The 17,599-nt window shown below is 43.0% G+C and overlaps 1 protein-coding gene across 18 annotated transcripts in view; it reads left to right on the top strand.

Moving 5' to 3' along the window:
* Window positions 1–16,220, top strand: part of LOC129711276 (receptor-type tyrosine-protein phosphatase S-like) — a 382,253-nt gene extending 366,033 nt beyond the window's left edge. For all 18 annotated transcript variants that reach the window (XM_055658803.1, XM_055658805.1, XM_055658814.1 and 15 more), the window contains 3 exons: window positions 10,456–10,610; window positions 12,097–12,232; window positions 14,499–16,220. In XM_055658803.1, the coding sequence (XP_055514778.1) occupies window positions 10,456–10,610; window positions 12,097–12,232; window positions 14,499–14,567 (360 nt within the window). In that variant the 3' untranslated portion in view covers window positions 14,568–16,220. The remainder of the gene's footprint in view (window positions 1–10,455; window positions 10,611–12,096; window positions 12,233–14,498) is intronic.
* Window positions 16,221–17,599: the final 1,379 nt, after the last annotated feature.

Raw genomic sequence — 17,599 nt, 5'->3', positions numbered from 1 at the left:
TAGGTCCATTCCAACAATCAATTGTCCATTCACACTAGTTCTATATCATCTTATTTTCGCATCCACTCCCTACACATTAGGGACAATTTACAGAGGCCAATTAACGTAAAAGCCCACACATCTTTGAGATTGGGAAGAAATCGGAGCACCCGGAGGAAACTCATGCAGTCTCTGGGAACTCATGCACACTCCACACAGACAGCACCCAAGGTCAGGATTGAAACCGGGTCTCTGGTGCTGTGAGGTATGTGCTACCAGGTGCGCCACTGTGATGCCAGCACCTGCATGGAGTCTGCTTACTAAGTTGTTTAATGGGAAGATAGATTCCAAAGGGAGAAAGAACATTTAAATGAAGTTGGGAGGAGGGCCATTCAGAGCATAATTATGTGCATTGTCCTTTTTGACTGTACTATTTTTGTAATGATTATGGAATACTCAGTAAAGAGATAAAACAGAGCAGACATTTTTTTTTTCATTCAATTTGAATTGTGAGTTAAAATAAGAAGCTTTGCCTAATCAGATACTGATGCGGCGTTCCGACCTGGCAGTCCCGTCGACCTGACTAGCAGCAGTCAAATACGGGACAAGGCCAGTCCCGTATGGGACAAACCAATTTAGCCCAATATACGGGATGTCCCACCTAATACGGGACAGTTGGCAACCCCAGCAACCACTACACTCATTGAAACAACTTGGTGAAGTGGCAGTGATCATCCGCCATTTAGCCAGCTTCCTCTGTGAGTCTACTAATTCAATGGCAATTAGACAACATACATCTTTGGGTTCTATGTCTGTGGATTGTAGGAGGGAATAGGAATGGTCAATTCTTCCGTGTCATGGGGTTATGGGGAGAAGGCAGGACAATGGAGTTAGGAGAGAGTTAGATTAGCCATGATTGAATGGCGGAGTAGACTTGATGGACCGAATGGCCTAATGCTGCTCCTATCACTTATGGCCTTCCTCAAAACACAAAGCTTCTTTAGGTTTACTATTGTCAGTGAAAAGCTGTGTTTTGCATGCTTCTAATTCAACAGATAATACTATACATAAATCCAATCAATCCAAACACAATCCAAGGTAGAGCAAAGGCCAAAGGTACAGAGTGTGGAATATAGTTAGAAAATTATTAGAAATGGAAATGGTCCTCGATTTACAGGTAGGTAAGAGATTTAAAAGATTGTGTTGCATAATAGTAGATCTTCTTCTGACTGGACTTCAGCAATGCTCCTCTAACAGATTGAAGAGGTCATGCTGTTATTGCTGATTGTAGATGTACCCTTGCTCTGTCTGCACTGTCAAGTGAATGAAAAGAGCACATCTTCTAAAATGTCTAGTGACATTCCATTCAAAGGTTTCAAAGGTATTTTATTGTAACATGTACCAATTAAGGTACAGTGATATGCGAATTACCCTACAGCCATACGAACAAAAACCAACAAGACACAAAAGTTAACATAAACAACCACCACAGTGGATTCCCCACATTCCTCACTGTGATGGAAGGCAAAAAAGTCCAATACTCTTCCTCTTTATTCTCCCGCGGTCGGGGCAGTTGAACCATCCATAGTCGGGGTGGTCGAAGCCCCCGTGTCGGGGTGGTCGAAGCTGCGGCTTGGAATTCCCGAAGTCTAGTTAAGTATAGAGACACAGCGTTGAAAGTCTAGTTTAGTTTAGAGACACAGCCTATGAACCTACAAACCTGTACGTCGTTGGTGTGTGTGAGGAAACCAAAGATCTCGGAGAAAACCCACGCAGGTCACGAGGAGAACGTACAAACTCTGTACAGACAACACCCGTAATTGGGATTGAACCCGGATCTCCGCCATTGCGTTCGCTGTAAGGCAGCAACTCTACCCCTGCACCACGTGACCGCTCTGGTCAAGTTGGCCTCTGACCAGAGTCTGCGAGCTCCGTGATGTTTAGTCCGCAGGCACCCTCAATTGGAGCTCCGAGGTCAATCCCTGGCAAAGGGATCGCTGGCTCCGCAATATTAAAGTCCCGTAGGCACCCCGCAGTGGGGCTCTCAAAAGTTGGTCTCCGGACCAAAAAGCCGGCAACTCCTCGATGTTAGGCCGCAGGGCGGACGGAAATACGATACGGAATAAAATCACATATCCGTCGAGGTAAGAGATTAGAAAAAGTTTCCCCCAACCCCCATCCCCCACATAAAACATGCTAAAGATCACTAAAAACACACATACTATTTAAACACATAGAAGGAAGGGACAGACAGACTGTTGGCAAGGCAGCGACTGTTGGCAAGGCAGCCATTGCTGGCGCCACCTGGTTGCCTCCACCATTCAATTAGGTAAATCCATAAATCTATCATGTATATTTTCATTATGTCATATCTAAGATCAGCTAGTTTAATATTGCAATGATTTTCGGTCTCTAATAGGTTGACTTCTCAGCCCAGCTGTGTCTATCAAAGACAAAAATAAAATGTTGCAAAACTGGCATGAGATAAAACCAGGCAAAGATGATCTTCAAAGCATTGTCATTATCCAAGTGGCTGACCTGAGCGTGATTGTACCTTCCATTACTAGACCTCTCAAGTAAAACAGAAACAAATTACAAATCAGTGGTCCCGAAACTTGTGATTTCATTAATAATTCATTGACTTTTGCACTAATTTGCCGAGTTCGCAGGGATTGAACACGGACTGAAAATTCTTCCTTCATTATCTCCTCTTCTTGTGATCCATTCCATTGCAGCCCGTAGGTCATTGTCAGTGTGCAAAACAGTTGCTATGATTGCCTGTGAGCCAGAGCTGCTGTACTGCAAAAGTAATTCATTGTGTGGTGCAAGGTTTAGACCTTCGCTGTGACTTAGCTCCGCATACATAGAAGCAATTTATTTTCCATCAATATGGCATGCATTAAAAAAACAATAGCTCAGAATCAATACTTAAAAATAACTACAGTTGAAGGCCGAGAAGAATCATGTTTGACCTACCTCAGAGACATTATTGTGAGTCAAATTTACAAACTAGTTATTCTCAAAGAGATATTCATAGCATAGAATTATTTATAAAAAATGACTCATTTCATACTTAGACTGGAGTTCAGAAATCTGGATTTAGTTTCATTTTTTTTAGTTTAGTTTAGAGATACAGCGAGGAAACAGGCCCTTCAGCCCACCAAGTCCACACTGACCAGCGATCCCCGCACTTTACACCCTATCCTACACACACTAGGGACAATTTACACATACACCAAGCCAATTAACCTACATACCTGTCAATCTTTGGAGTGTGGGAGGAAACCGAAATCGTGGAGAAAACCCAAGCAGTCATGGGGAGAACATACAAACTCCGTACAGACAGCATCTGTAGTCAGGATCGAACATAGGTCTCCGGCGATGCAAGCGCTGTAAGGCAGCAACTCTACCACTGTGCCCCCGTGGCTCCCCTTAGATGATTACTTCCGGATTGATTGGTTGAACGATACAGCATGGAAACAGGAAACAGGCCCTTTGACCTATCATTTCCATGCCAACAATTCCCACTAGTTCTATGAAATTCCACTTTCACATCCTTTCCCTACACACTAGGGACTGTTTACAGAGGACAATTAACCTACTCATCAGCATGTCCGTGGGATGTGGGAAGAAACTGGAACACCAGGATGAAAATCATGTGGTCACAGGGAGAACATGCAAACTCCACACAGACAGCACCCACTGGATCAGTCAGGATTGAACCCGGGTCTCTAGAGCTGTGAGGCAGCAACTCTGCCAGCGGTACCACTGTGCAGCCCCTTCAGATAATGTGGTTTAAGATGTTTAAGAGATGTTAACCCAAGATATGAAATGAACTGTTAAATCTGTGAGGGCGACACGGTGGTGCAGCGGTAGAGTTGCTGCCTTACAGCGCGAGAGACCCGGGTTCAATCCTGACTGATCCAGTAAGCTGTCTGTGCTTACAGTTCGATCCTAGCTATGGGTGCTGAATGTTCGGAGTTTGTACATTCTCCCCGTGACTGCATGGGTTTTCTCCGAGATAGACAATAGACAATAGGTGCAGGAGTAGGCCTTTTGGCCCTTAGAGCCAGCACCGCCATTCAATGTGATCATGGCTGATCATCCCTAATCAATACCCCGTTTCTGCCTTCTCTCCCTATCCCCTGACTCCGCTATTTAATAGACAGAGATCTTCGGTTTCCTCCCATATTCCAAAGACGTACAGGTTTGTAGGTTAATTGGCTTGGTATAAGTGTAAATTGTCCCTAGTATTTGTAGGATAGTGTTGATGTGTGGGGATTGCTGGTCGGTGCAGACTCGGTGGACCTAAGGCCCTGTTTCCACGATGTATCTCTAAACTGTGAGGTTTTGGGGTTAGGTGGGTTTCACCAGCGAGGGATTAATTTTGGTTTTTACTGAGGTGGGCGAAGCTGATACAATTAATTGCTTTTTACATAGTTGTTAACTCCTCACTTTTTTTAAGATCATAAGAGATCATAAGAGTCGAATTAGGCCATTCGGCCCATCAAGTCTACTCCGCCATTCAATCATGGCTGATCTATCTCTCCCCCATAACCCTATTCTCCTGCCTTCTCCCCATAACCTCTGACACCCGTCCTAATCAAGAATATATCTATCTCTGCCTTAAATATATCCACAGACTTTGCCTCCATAGCGTCTGTGGCAAAGAATTCAACAGATTTGCCACCCTCTGACTAAAGCGCCAAATTATTTATTTTAAATAGGTGGTTACTAACATTAACACAATTCAGAACACATTGAGCAAGCTGTCTATCCTCACTTGAATGTTTATTCAGACATCTTGATTTTAAAATATCGTAAATGTTACTTCTTCTGATTAATTCACTCTTAAAAGTTGAGTGAACATTATTGAATTTGCGACCCTATCTATTTTTAATTACTTCAGCTCTTTATGTGAACACTGATGCCAAGACGAATGAAAGTGGATGTAAATTTGAAGCCAGTCCAGGATTTAAGAAAGAGATTAATATCAAGCAAAAGATAGACATAAAAAGCTGGAGTAACTGCGGGTCAGAATAGAATAGAATAGAATAGAATCTTTATTTGCCACGCAACCAGGGTTGGTGGTATTTGGGTTCGGTACATGATGGTACACTGCTTTAGTTACATACAACTAATAACACAGATCACCGTAATAAAGTGCATCCATACCACATCACAAATCACAAATCTCACCAACAATACATAGTGCAAAAGAACAAACAAAGACCATAGACAAGACACTGTATACATCAAAAGTCATATCAGCAGTCAAAAGCCAGTCAGCATTTCTCAAGAAAAGGAATAGGTGACGTTTCGGATCGAGTCCCTAATGCAGATCCTGCTATTTATGTCTGTCTTTGGTTTAAACCAGCATCTGTAGTTCCCTCCTATACAATATCAAGCAAGTTCTGCATTGTCAGGAGTTGTCAGGACAGGCAGCGTTTCTTTCTCAATCTCCAGCAACATAAATGGGGTTAACTGGTTAGTGGGAGAAGGTCTCGACCCAAAATGTCACCGATTCCTTCCCTCCAGAGATGCAGCCTGTCCCGCTGAGATCCTCCAGCATTTTGTGTCTATCTGCAGTGGGATCAGCAGTGGGACACCAGCTGAAGCAATTCGGGTTGTTAAAAAGCACCATAGCATTGTACTATTCACAGCTTGACTCATGCTTCTCCTGACTTATTCGTAGCTCAGACTGTTGTAGGATTGCGAGGGGTTACAGAGAACCCGTAAAAAGTGAAAAATTAATCCACTCCAATTCACTGCTAGAAACAAAATCTTTGTTCCTCTTCAGTGGCCCAATTGGTATATGCCTCCCACAATGTGGACTAGAATTATACAACCCAGAGAAGATCCAAGTTCAAGCCCAGGTCTCTGGTTGTGTTAGCATGGCTAGCAAAAGGAATCTTGGAACTGGAGAATATTTGGTCAACAAAGTACAAACTTGCTTTATTGACTATTGATCCTTATCCAGTAATCCAGGCTGTTAGGAAATGTTTGTTGGCTTAATGTGTGGAGAGTGATTGTGTTAGCCAACAATAGTAGAATATCTCATGACACATGTACAGGTTTTCCGGTAGGATCAGTGGTCCATAGATGACCTGCCCTTATGATGCTGGGCCAGACCTCATACAAAGAGGTGGGACTCAGCAAGAGGAGAACTATATAATGTACTTGAGACACTAACCATCCACGTATCGACAGTTGAGAGTGGTACACTGTGCTTAAAATTATCATCGATACTACAAATTGCCCCAAGCAGCTCGGAAGAGACAAACTAGTGAGCCAATTTCATAAGATTTGCTTTCCTGAAACCATTTGATTTTTTTTTTAAAAAGCAAGTTCACCACAAAGGAGGCATGAAACATCACCCATTCCTTCTCTCCACAGATGCTGCCTGTCCCATTGAGTTGCACCAGCTTTTTGTGTCTATTTTAGATAAAGGGATTTGGAAATTATTATTTTAATGTCCTTTACTTGACTATTTCAAATTCAAATTGATCAATCGATGTTGTTAAGTTGGAAAGGGTGCAAAGAGGATTTACGAGCTTGTTGCAAGGACTTGAGGGCCTGAGCTATAGGGAGAGGTTCAGCAGGCTTGGACTTTATTCCTTGAACCACAGGGGGATGAGGAGTGATCTTATAGAGGTGTATAAGTAGGGGAATCAAGAACCAGGGGACATAGATTTAAGGTGAGGGGAAAAGATGAATAGGAACCTGACACGTAACTATTTTAACTTGGTAGGTATATGGAATGAACTGCCTGAGGAGGTAGATAAGACAGGTACTATCATAATGTTAAAAAAAAAACAATTAGACAGGTAAGTGGATAGAATAGGTTTGGAAGGATAAGGGCCAAATGCAGGCAGATGGGACTAGTGCAGAATGGGTGTGTTGGTTGGCATGGGCAGATTGGGCTGAAGGGCCTGTTTCTACTCTATGTCTATGACTCTAACCAATCAAAACGTAAAAATGGACACTGTGTCATGGAATAGAATAGAATAGAATAGAATAGTTTCTTTATTATCATTGTAACATGAACCATGTACAACGAAATTTAAAAATGTCAGCCAGTCAGTGCACCATTCAAACATTTCTAAAAGCTAACGATACATACAAGGTAAAATATTAAAAGATAAACAACTAAATAAATATCACGAAAATAGCACGCATAAACACCCAACCCTCCATCCTTCTGTCGATTTCACAGTGTACCACAGTCCCTTAGTATGTATCGCCCCTGCGTTCCTTGGCGGCTACATTTAGTGCTTTTATAGCAGTGGGGTAAAAACTGTTTTTTAATCTGTTCGTCCTTGTCCTTGTAGATCTGTACCGTCTGCCTGACGGCAACAGTTCAAACAGGGAGTGTCCGGGGTGGGAAATGTCCTTTATGATGCTCTGGGATTTTTTGGTGCAGCGGGAACTGTGTAAGTCCTCCAAGGTAAGGAGAGGGCAGCCGACAATCCTCTGGGCATTGTCAATGGCCCTCTGGAGCGCTTTCCTCTGAGCCGCTGTGCAGCTGGTGTACCACACGCATACACAGTAAGTTAGTATGCTCTCAATAGAGCACCGATAAAAGGACAGCAGCAGTCTCTGAGTGATGTTATTCTTCCTGAGCACCCTCAGGAAGTGCAGTCTCTGCTGGACCTTTTTCAGCAGCGCAGTGGTGTTCACGCTCCACGTCAGGTCCTCCTCAATATGGATTCCCAGGAAGCGGAAATCCGCCACCCTCTCTACACAGTCCCCTCTGATAGTCAATGGTACCATGTCCGTTTTATTCTTCCTGAAGTCTATTATTACTTCCTTTGTCTTTAAGGTGTTGAGGAGCAGGTTATTTTCTTCACACCACACTGTCAGCTGCTCCACCTCATCTCGGTAGGCGTACTCGTCCCCCCCGGAGATGAGTCCCACCACCGTTTTGAACACGTGTACATCTCACAACAGCATTAGGCCAATGGTATTGATGAAAGGTGTCATTGTCGGATGTTGTATCTCTGATGACTCTTGGCATTGTCTGTTGGCTGGTATGCAGACACTGTTGGCTGATGGCCATGTCTTTCACTCCTCCCCTGAAGTTTCAGCTTAATCCAAATGGCAAGACATGGCCAAAGGAATGTCTTCAGTAATAGAGTGCTATTGGTGATGGTTAAATGAGCTTCTCAGTAGCTAAATACTGGAGGAAATAATGGCTGATATATTAAGCACACTCACTGGGCTTTGTAACCTGTTTGTGTTATCTCGGGTTGCGTCCAAACTGTCCATTCCAGACTGCTAATGCCAGCAGAGGGTCACTTAAAAAAAAAGCAGCAAAGCAGCACAATGTGCTTCTCGTTGTAATGTTGGATGGAGATTTCTGCTCCACTTTTATGTCAGCGTGAGATGAAACTTGAGTAAATCGAACAGCGTTGTTCCTGAGGTGCATGCCTGACACTTGGAAAGGTTCGGAAATGCACATGTTAATGGATGTGCCAGCTTTAATCTTGCCTCTGATGTGATTTCACCCAGAAATAGTTTACAGTGCCATCTACACAGGGTGATGTTGAATCATGTGGCACCTAAAAAAAGGCAACTTTGTAGTCCAGTTTCTTGGCTTCTTAGTTTAGTTCGGTTCAGAGATACAGCACGGAAGCAGACCCTTCAGCCCACCGAGTTCACACTGGCCAGCGATCCCCACACATAAATACAGGCCTACACACACTAGGGACAATTTACACTACCAAGTATACAAACCCAAGCCAATGAACCTACAAATCTGTGAGTCTTTGGAGTGTGGGAGGAAACCGAATATCTCTGAGAAAACCCACGCAATCACAGGGAGGCCTCTGACTATAAACTTTTTGTTTTAGTCTTTTAGTTTTAGCAATACAGCACGGAAATAGGCTCTTCGGCCCACAGAGTCCGCGCTGACCAGCGATCCCCGTACACTATCCTAAGGCACTATCCTGAACACTGGGGACAATTTATAGTTTTTACCAAAACCAATTAACCTACAAACCGGTACGCTATTGGAATGTGGACAGAAACATTCATTTGAAACATCGTGATCCCGGAGAAACCCACGGGGTCACGGAGAGAATGTACAAACTCCATATGAGCAGCAGCACCCAGAGTCAGGAATGAACCCGGGTCACTAGCACTGCAAGGCAACAACTCTACCGCTGTGCTACTGTGCTACTGTGCTGCCCTTAATACTTAACCCCCAGGGCGCGCCACACGATTGTCAGCCACGCCAACAGTCGGTCTGTCATTTTTGTTATTTTTAGTGTTTATAAAGACATGAGGCCCCCGACTGCGGGAGAACAAAGAAGGGAAGAGATTGAACTTTTTTTCGCCTTCCATCACAGTGAGGAATGTGGAGGAGTCACTGTGATGGATGTTTATGTTAAAATGTATTTTGTGTGTTCCGTTGCTTTTTATTGGTATGACTGACTTGGCAAATGAAATTCCTCTTATGTTGCAAAACACACTTGGCTAATAAAGTAGTATTGTATTGTAACATTAGCAAAGATCAAAAGGATAGGACTGGTACATATTGAATAACTACTTATTTTCGAGTCTACATGACAAGATTAGAAATTGTTCAGCCAGAGCTCGGCATCTGCATACAATGGCGTTTTGCGCTTCTTGTGCTTCTTGGGCGTAGTGGTGGAAAGATTGGTGGAAACAGGGCCGCGACATGAACACTCTTTTCTTGACCCCATTGAATAATTTCAATGACAAGATATTCTGAAGCACCATAAAACAGTGAAGGGCATTTAAGTGTTGTTGGTGATATAACGTAGGATTGGCAGCTGACAGGCGCAGAGTAAAGTCTCATAAAATTAATGAGATACATGACAAGATAAAATGGTTTGGTAATGTCGCCCGTTCTTCAAGCAGAGGATGGGGATCTTTAGCATACACTTCAGAGATGATGGGAGCATCTCAGATGAAGGATAGCACTTCTAACTGATATTTATTTCAGCTGAAATCAAAAACAGAAGCCAAAATGAAGTCATGATGTTCACTTAAGACTTTAAACTTTAAAGATACAGAGATACAGATACAGAAACAAGAGATACTCGGCCCACCGAGTTCGAATCGACCAGTGATCACCCCATATACTAGCATTATCCAACACACTAGGGACAATTTACAATTTTATCGAAGCCAATTTAACTACAATCCTGCATGTCTTTGGAGTGTTGGAAGAAGCCAGAGCACCCAGAGAAAACCCACGCAGTCACAAGGAGAATGTAAAAACTCCACACAGATAGCACCCGAAGTCACGATCGCGGGTCTCTGATTCTGTGAGGCAGCAGCTCCACCACTGCATCACTGTGCCTCCCTGATGTGTTAGGAAGGTTAAATGAAATGGTCTGATCATTGACTGTTGCATTGGTAGGATGGCTATTTGGAGGTGGTTTAATACTTACCTACATTGGCTGAATGCTGCTACTAGTGTCTAATTCAATCCTTTTCCTTTCACAGGATGGTCAGTCAAGAACTGTCCGACAGTTCCAGTTTACAGACTGGCCAGAACAAGGAGTGCCAAAATCCGGTGAGGGCTTCATCGACTTTATTGGGCAAGTGCATAAAACCAAGGAACAGTTTGGCCAAGACGGTCCCATCTCAGTTCACTGCAGGTGAGTTGACAGTGATGTTATTTGATGAAGAAACATGCTTTACTTCCAACCAAAGCAAAGGCTTTTGAAGGATTCAGATGCAATCTTTATTGTCATTGTACAGTGTACAATACAGAGACAACGAAATGGAGTTAGCATCTCCCCAGAAGAGCAAACATAGAATAATGAGCAATAAATAGGATTACCTCCTCCTGCATCATATCAATTGTGTGATCAAGTTCCAGATTGCTGAAATAGGTGTTAGGTTTGCTCAGTTAATAATTGAGGCAACTACTTAAGATACATCTAAATGAGTCCAGGATGACATTTGAAATGCCGAGAGATATCACAGTTGGCAAGCAGTTGAAATACAATAATTGGGGATTCTGAGATTCAGTGTTTGGACTCTGGAGCTTGATCATACAATTGATATGATGCAGGAAGAGGTAGTTAGATACGGGAGCTTTGCTGATTACATTCTGGAACTTGACTAATCGACATTGGAATTTGGTCATTAGTTTCACGAACATGATGGGAATCTGGAGTTTGGCGATTGGACTGCAGTGTGCTTATTAAATATGTGAATCTGGTGATTAACATCAGGAATCTGGTGACTGGATTTATTGGCTAACTTCAATGTCAAATCAGGAATGACCAGAAGCTGTCCATCAAGATCCATAGCCAAATCATTCATCTCCACAGCATAAACGGCATTTAGAATCTAATCACCAACTTCCGCCAATTCCACGAGCCAACAATATTCAGAATTCAGTCCCAAAACATAAAAACCGAAGCCCTGCTCCAGTATCCAAGACTGAACCTCATGCTGCAAAGTCCCTTTGACAAAACCAAGCCTTACAATTATCTCGGACTGCTCTGGAGACCATCACCATTATTCCATAAAATAATAATCAAGTTCCAATATTCAATCACCGCCTGCAGAAGCCGATCACCAAACCTCGTGTGTCAACAATACAAGAGTCCAATTACCAAGCTCCACAATTCAATGGTCAAAAGCAGGGACAAATCTTCTAACAGCATCCACTGAGCTGTAGAATCCACATATCTATCCAAACGTCTCTTAAACGCCACTGTCGTATATTATGAATTCTGGATGTTGGTGCTTGCGTTCTTCGACTTGGTGATTTGATTTCATTGTCTGGTAACTGAACAGTTATTTTACAAGGAGCTGAGGTAGTGATTTGGGAAATTTAAAGAGCTGGGTAAACCATCTGTCTCATTGTAGCCTTTGAATCACTGGAATTGGTTAAATTACCCTTGGCTATTCTTGATTTCCACACAGTGCGAATTCCATGTTTGTGAATGCTAATCAAATCATGGCTGGTAATGATGTGCCATTGTCTCTCGGTTCAGGCTTTAGACATTTAAAGAAGGGAGCATGTCTGGAACCAAATTGTTTCCCTCGACTGTAGGTGGGATGTCAATTTGGGGAAATCACCAGATCTCTAATTTGGACATTCTAACGTGGACTTTCTTCTGTCACTAGTGCTGGAGTTGGCAGGACTGGGGTCTTTATTACACTCAGCATCGTCTTGGAAAGAATGAGGTACGAAGGGGTAGTGGACATTTTCCAGACTGTCAAGATGCTCCGAACACAGCGGCCAGCCATGGTGCAGACAGAGGTAAGGGCAGCAACAGGTACAAATGTAACACTTACAGAACAATGGAGAGGAAACAGCACCCTCACTGCTCTGCTGTAACATGTGCAGGATCTGCCCCCCCCCCCACCTCCCCCCCCCCCCCCCCCCCCCCCCCCCCCCCCCCCCCCCCCCCCCCCCCCCCCCCCCCCCCACACAACCTTTAAAATACCATAAGGTCTGAAGAAGAGTCATGGCCCGAAACATCATCTGTTTATTCCCTCCAGAGATGCTGCCTGACCTGCTCAGTTTCTCCAGCACTTTGTGTTTTGGTCAAAACTCTACGATCTGCAGCTCCTTGTATCTCTGGGATTCTGCTTTTCCCGTATAAGATGCATAAAAGCTTTATCTCCCCCAAATTGGCCCAGTATTTCAAACATTTAGCACATTTTGTTGAATTGCTACTTGAATGAAAATCATTTTTTTCTCTCTGAGTAGAATGTGATTATACTCATCTCCTGATTGGATTGCCCCCTGGGTCTATATTGTTTCCTGAGCAACAGGGAAATTAGTCTGCCTTGTTCTGAGGCACTGCGATCATTGGGCACTTGTGGGACAACCCACTTTAAAAAGCTTTTGTTCAGTGGTGTAATTTCAGCCGTGGATTGGGGAATTCGCTGAGCAACTCATAGTGAAAAGGTTGACTCGGGAGGATCCTTTCTAATTTAGTTGTAAATGTGCATCCTTCAGTTCACCAATCTCTGCAGGCAACCCCCCACATACCGAACCTCGACCGCCCCTGAGCCTATTCAATCCATCCAGTTACAAACCCTTCTCATCCCGAAAAAACATAATTGCGCTGAACCTTGACAGGCACTGACTTCTGGACTTCTTCCAGCAAGACTCCTGACCACTTCCCAACCTGGCCTACACTCTCCACATTGGGCAAACTGTGTACATCCTGCACAGTATTGCTTAACCCTTTGGCTCGGGGATGCTATTGAATGTTTCAGCTGTGGCCCTTGCTGAAAATGGTCAGTGTCATGCAGCTCTCTCTTTTAATGTGAGCAGGGGTTGTGGGTTCCTAAACGATGTGATTATGTTTAGTGCCAAATGCCAACTGTGCCCCTGCTAAACAAAATTGTATCATTTTTGGAAAAGATTATTTAAATAATGGAAGAGCATATTGCACCCAGAAAGTAAAAGGTGAATGGGGAGATCACTACAGGATGGATAGACAATAGACAATAGGTGCAGGAGTAGGCCATTTGACCCTTCGAGCCAGCACCGCCATTCAATGTGATCATGGCTGATCAACCCAAATCAGTACCCCGTTCCTGCCTTCTCTCCATATCCCCTGACTCCGTTATCTTTAAGAGCCCTATCTAGCTCTCTCTTGAAAGTATCCAGAGAACCGGCCTCCACCCCTCTCTGAGGCAGAGAATTCCACAGACGCACAACTCTCTGTGAGAAAAAGTGTTTCCTCGGATCCGTTCTAAATGGCTTACCCCTTATTCTTAGACTGTGGCCCCTGGTTCTGCACTCCCCCAACATCGGGAACATGTTTCCTGCCTCCAGCGTGTCCAACCCCTTAACAATCTTATATGTTTCAATAAGATGCCCTCTTATCCTTCTAAACTCCAGAGTGTACAAGCCCAGCTGCTCCATTCTCTCAGCATATGACAGTCCCGCCATCCCAGGAATTAACCTTGTAAACCTACGCTGCACTCCCTCAATAGCAAGAATGTCCTTCCTCAAATTAGGGGACCAAAACTGCACACAATACTCCAGGTGTGGTCTCACTAGGGCTCTGTACAACTGCAGAAGGACCTCGTTGCTCCAATACACAACTCTTCTTGTTATAAAGGCCAACATGCTATTCGCAGCCGGTGAAAACCCACACAGTCACAAGGAGAACGTGCAAACTCCATACAGATAGCGCCCATAGTCAGGACCAAACCTGGGTCTCTGCCACTGTAAGGCAGCAACTCTACCACTGTGCCACCATACAATATAGAAATTAGAAATGCTATATAGAAATTAGCCTGGGTTTTCTCTCCACAATAAATCTTATGAACATTTCCCTCGATTACAAAGCACTTAGTTGAAAATCTGAGGCATCACCTCAGTTGGTGGTTCCCAGAAAATATAAAGACATCACCTCAGTTGGTGATTCCCAGATACCAGAGGCACGAATTACAAATTACACTGCATATTCTCAACAAACATTTACCTTCATATTAAAATTGGAGGTCAAATCTTAGGTAAATGTTAATTCCTTTGTGAAATCCTCTAATGTCTATGTTTTCAGGATGAATATCAGTTCTGCTATCAAGCGGCATTGGAGTACCTTGGGAGTTTTGATCATTATGCAACGTAAAAAGCCATTGACCAGCAAACTCAACAGGCCACAATGGACACGGAGCACCTCTTCTGAGCCATATAGCGTGCTTGAAAAGTACTTTAATTCTAACCACCGCCAGGGGAAGATATTTCAGATGGACCCTTAGGGAACTCAATGTTGTAACCCAGAAGAGAAGAAGGACCCTGGTCTGTTGGGGAATCATCTTAATTGTTGGACAAGTCCTACTTACCTCAAGTGTTCAACTGTGGTGAACTGGATCTGGATTTACTCTATGGACTGTCTGATGAAATATCAAGGACTCACAAGCAAAAGTCATTCAGAAAGTGGATGAGGGGAAAATATGAAAAGATGGGAACCTGTCTTTGGTTACATCATTAGAGTTCTGCTTGCTTAAAAAAAAATCCTTTTATTAATCAAAGCTGTGGAAAAGCATTGAAGGATTCTGCTCACAAAACCACATTTACTGCAGATGCCCTTTCTGATTGGGTTGTCTACTGTGTAGTCATTATGGTCCATATTTTGTTTTGTCCCTCTGGTATAGCCCCCGGGCCATGCTTCATCTAAGCATGCTCTTCATCTGTGCCTTCTCTTTGCATCGGATCCCAGTGTGAACCTTGGGGTATTTTCATGAATATGTCCCATTCTTGTATTATTTTAGCGAGAGGACACAAAGAAGCTGCACATAGGGAAGGCTATCAGTTTTATCTGATTGTGGCCACCTTTCGAGAGATGCATAAGATTGGAAACATGAGAGAACTTTTCCCTTCAGTCTAGTTGAAACTCTGAGGCAGGTATAAAGACATCACCTCAGTTGGTGGCTCCCAGATACCGACCGGAAGTGCAAGGGGTTCTTTCAGTGACACGCAATGGGCTTTGGTCTGAGAAAACAAAGGAAGAGTCATTCTGTAGTGCAGTCATTTTGTTTGGGCGGAAAATAACTTATAAAAGATCCTTTCTTTTTAATAAGAATGAGGGATTGTGAAAGTATGAGTCAGTTAAGAGGAGAGTAGAAAGTAATGCAAAACAAGGAAAAAATAAATTAGAAAGAATATGTTATATTTATAGGTAAAACATAGGGTATAAAGAAGGGTCTCCTCCCTGAAACGTCACTTATTCCTTTTCCCCAGATTTTCAGCCTGACCCGTTGAGTTACTCTAGCTTTTTGTGTCTGTCTTTGGTTTAAACCAGCATCTGTAGTTCCTCCCTATATTTATAGGTTCCAGCCTGAAGCATCCCTTGATCATAAGTATAAACTGAGTCTTTCATCCATCTGGTAAATAAGCCAAATGAGAATGATGTAATTTTCATCTGAGGTTCAAAAATAGCGAGTTGCAAGAGGGCCAAACACATTGGCACTCTTCTAATTGTTGGGGCAGGAGCTGTTGAAGAGTTTTAATCCATTTTCATCACAGTATTTGCTTAGGCATTCTGTTCTTGGTTGTCTGGGGCCTGCCCTTCCACTGATGGGATGTCATCAGTGAGATCCACAAACACAAATGCTGGCACTATTTAACACCCTGTTCGCACTGTTATGATGCAATAAGGCTTCCAATTGTCCTTGCCTGGAAGAGAGAATGGAATTTGGCTCGACCAATGCCTCCTCTAGTTGGGTAAAAAAGTAGTTGGATTTTAACAAAATATTGTAAAACATAGAAAACCAAAATATGAAACACAAATTGAACTATTTGCCCTTCCACCTGATGGGATTTCATCAGTGAGATCCACAAACACAAATGCTGGCACTATTTAACACCCTGTTCGCACTGTTATGATGCAATAAGGCTTCCAATTGTCCTTGCCTGGAAGAGAGAATGGAATTTGGCTCGACCAATGCCTCCTCTAGTTGGGTAAAAAAGTAGTTGGATTTTAACAAAATATTGTAAAACATAGAAAACCAAAATATGAAACACATTTTAGTTTTTTGATTTGTGTATTGCTTTTGAAGCAATTATGTCTTTTGGGGCTATTTTAGCCATACCACGGTACTCTCCACTACTACCTATTTACCTTCGCTGCCCATAGCCTTGCATCACAAGCTCTGTGGATGGCTTTGGCACCCTTCATCCAACCTCATCAGTATCTTTTGAAAGGGTTGTAGGAAATCTTGCTTTTCTAAACCAGGTCTTCAAAGGCACAAAGCATTGTGATGTTGAAGTTAGATTTAGTGTTTAGGGTGGTCTTCGTGATAGCAAAGAAAGGGAAGGACTGGTTTGGAGGGTATTAAATGAAATAGAGTATGGTCTTTGTATTACTGTGTAGCCATATATGTTTGTGTGTGGAAATAATTATTGCAATATCCCCACTTCTAAAAGGAGACCTTTTAGGTGACATTTGATGGCAATTAAAGGTTTTAATTTGCTAATGTCAAATAAAGTAAATGAACCCACTGAAAGATCAGTAGCAAATGCACTTTCCAAACTTTGTGTAGATAATATCCCTCAGCAGGAGAATTGACAAGGTGTTTTGTAACCCAGTGATTGCCATATTGAATACAAGAAAAATGACGCAGCCAAGAATGAATGCTCTTTAAACTCTATGTATACAACCTTTACATCTAGAGACATAGAATCATACAGCATGGAAACAGGCCCAACTTGCCGATGCCGACAAAGATTTATTTCCAGTTATGAAAGGTCTGAAGAAGGTTCTCGACCCGAAACGTCACCTATTTGTTTTCTCCAGAGATGCTGTCTGACCCGCTGAGTTACTCCAGCTTTTTGTGTCTACCTGTGGTTCTAGTGAAGATAGACACAAAGAGCTGGAGTAACTCAGCGGGACAGGCAGCATCTCTGGAGGGAAGGAATGGGTGACGTTTTGGGTCGAGACCCTTCTTCAGACTGGTCAGGGATAAGGGAAATGAGAGATATAGACGGTGATGTGGAGAGATAATGTCGGGCTGATATGTGACATTTGTGGCAGATTTTCTTGCTGATCAAAAATTACTTTTGTCAAAGAACAATGAATGAAAGATACGCAAAAAAGTAATGATGATAAAGGAAACGGGCCACTGTAAGTTATTTGTAAGGTGAAAATGGGAAGGTAGTATG

This window comes from Leucoraja erinacea, chromosome 29, assembly GCF_028641065.1.
Source record: "Leucoraja erinacea ecotype New England chromosome 29, Leri_hhj_1, whole genome shotgun sequence".
Lineage (NCBI taxonomy): Eukaryota > Metazoa > Chordata > Chondrichthyes > Rajiformes > Rajidae > Leucoraja > Leucoraja erinaceus.
The sequence above is the reverse complement of the archived record's forward strand: the minus strand, read 5'-3'. Positions and strand labels throughout refer to the sequence as shown.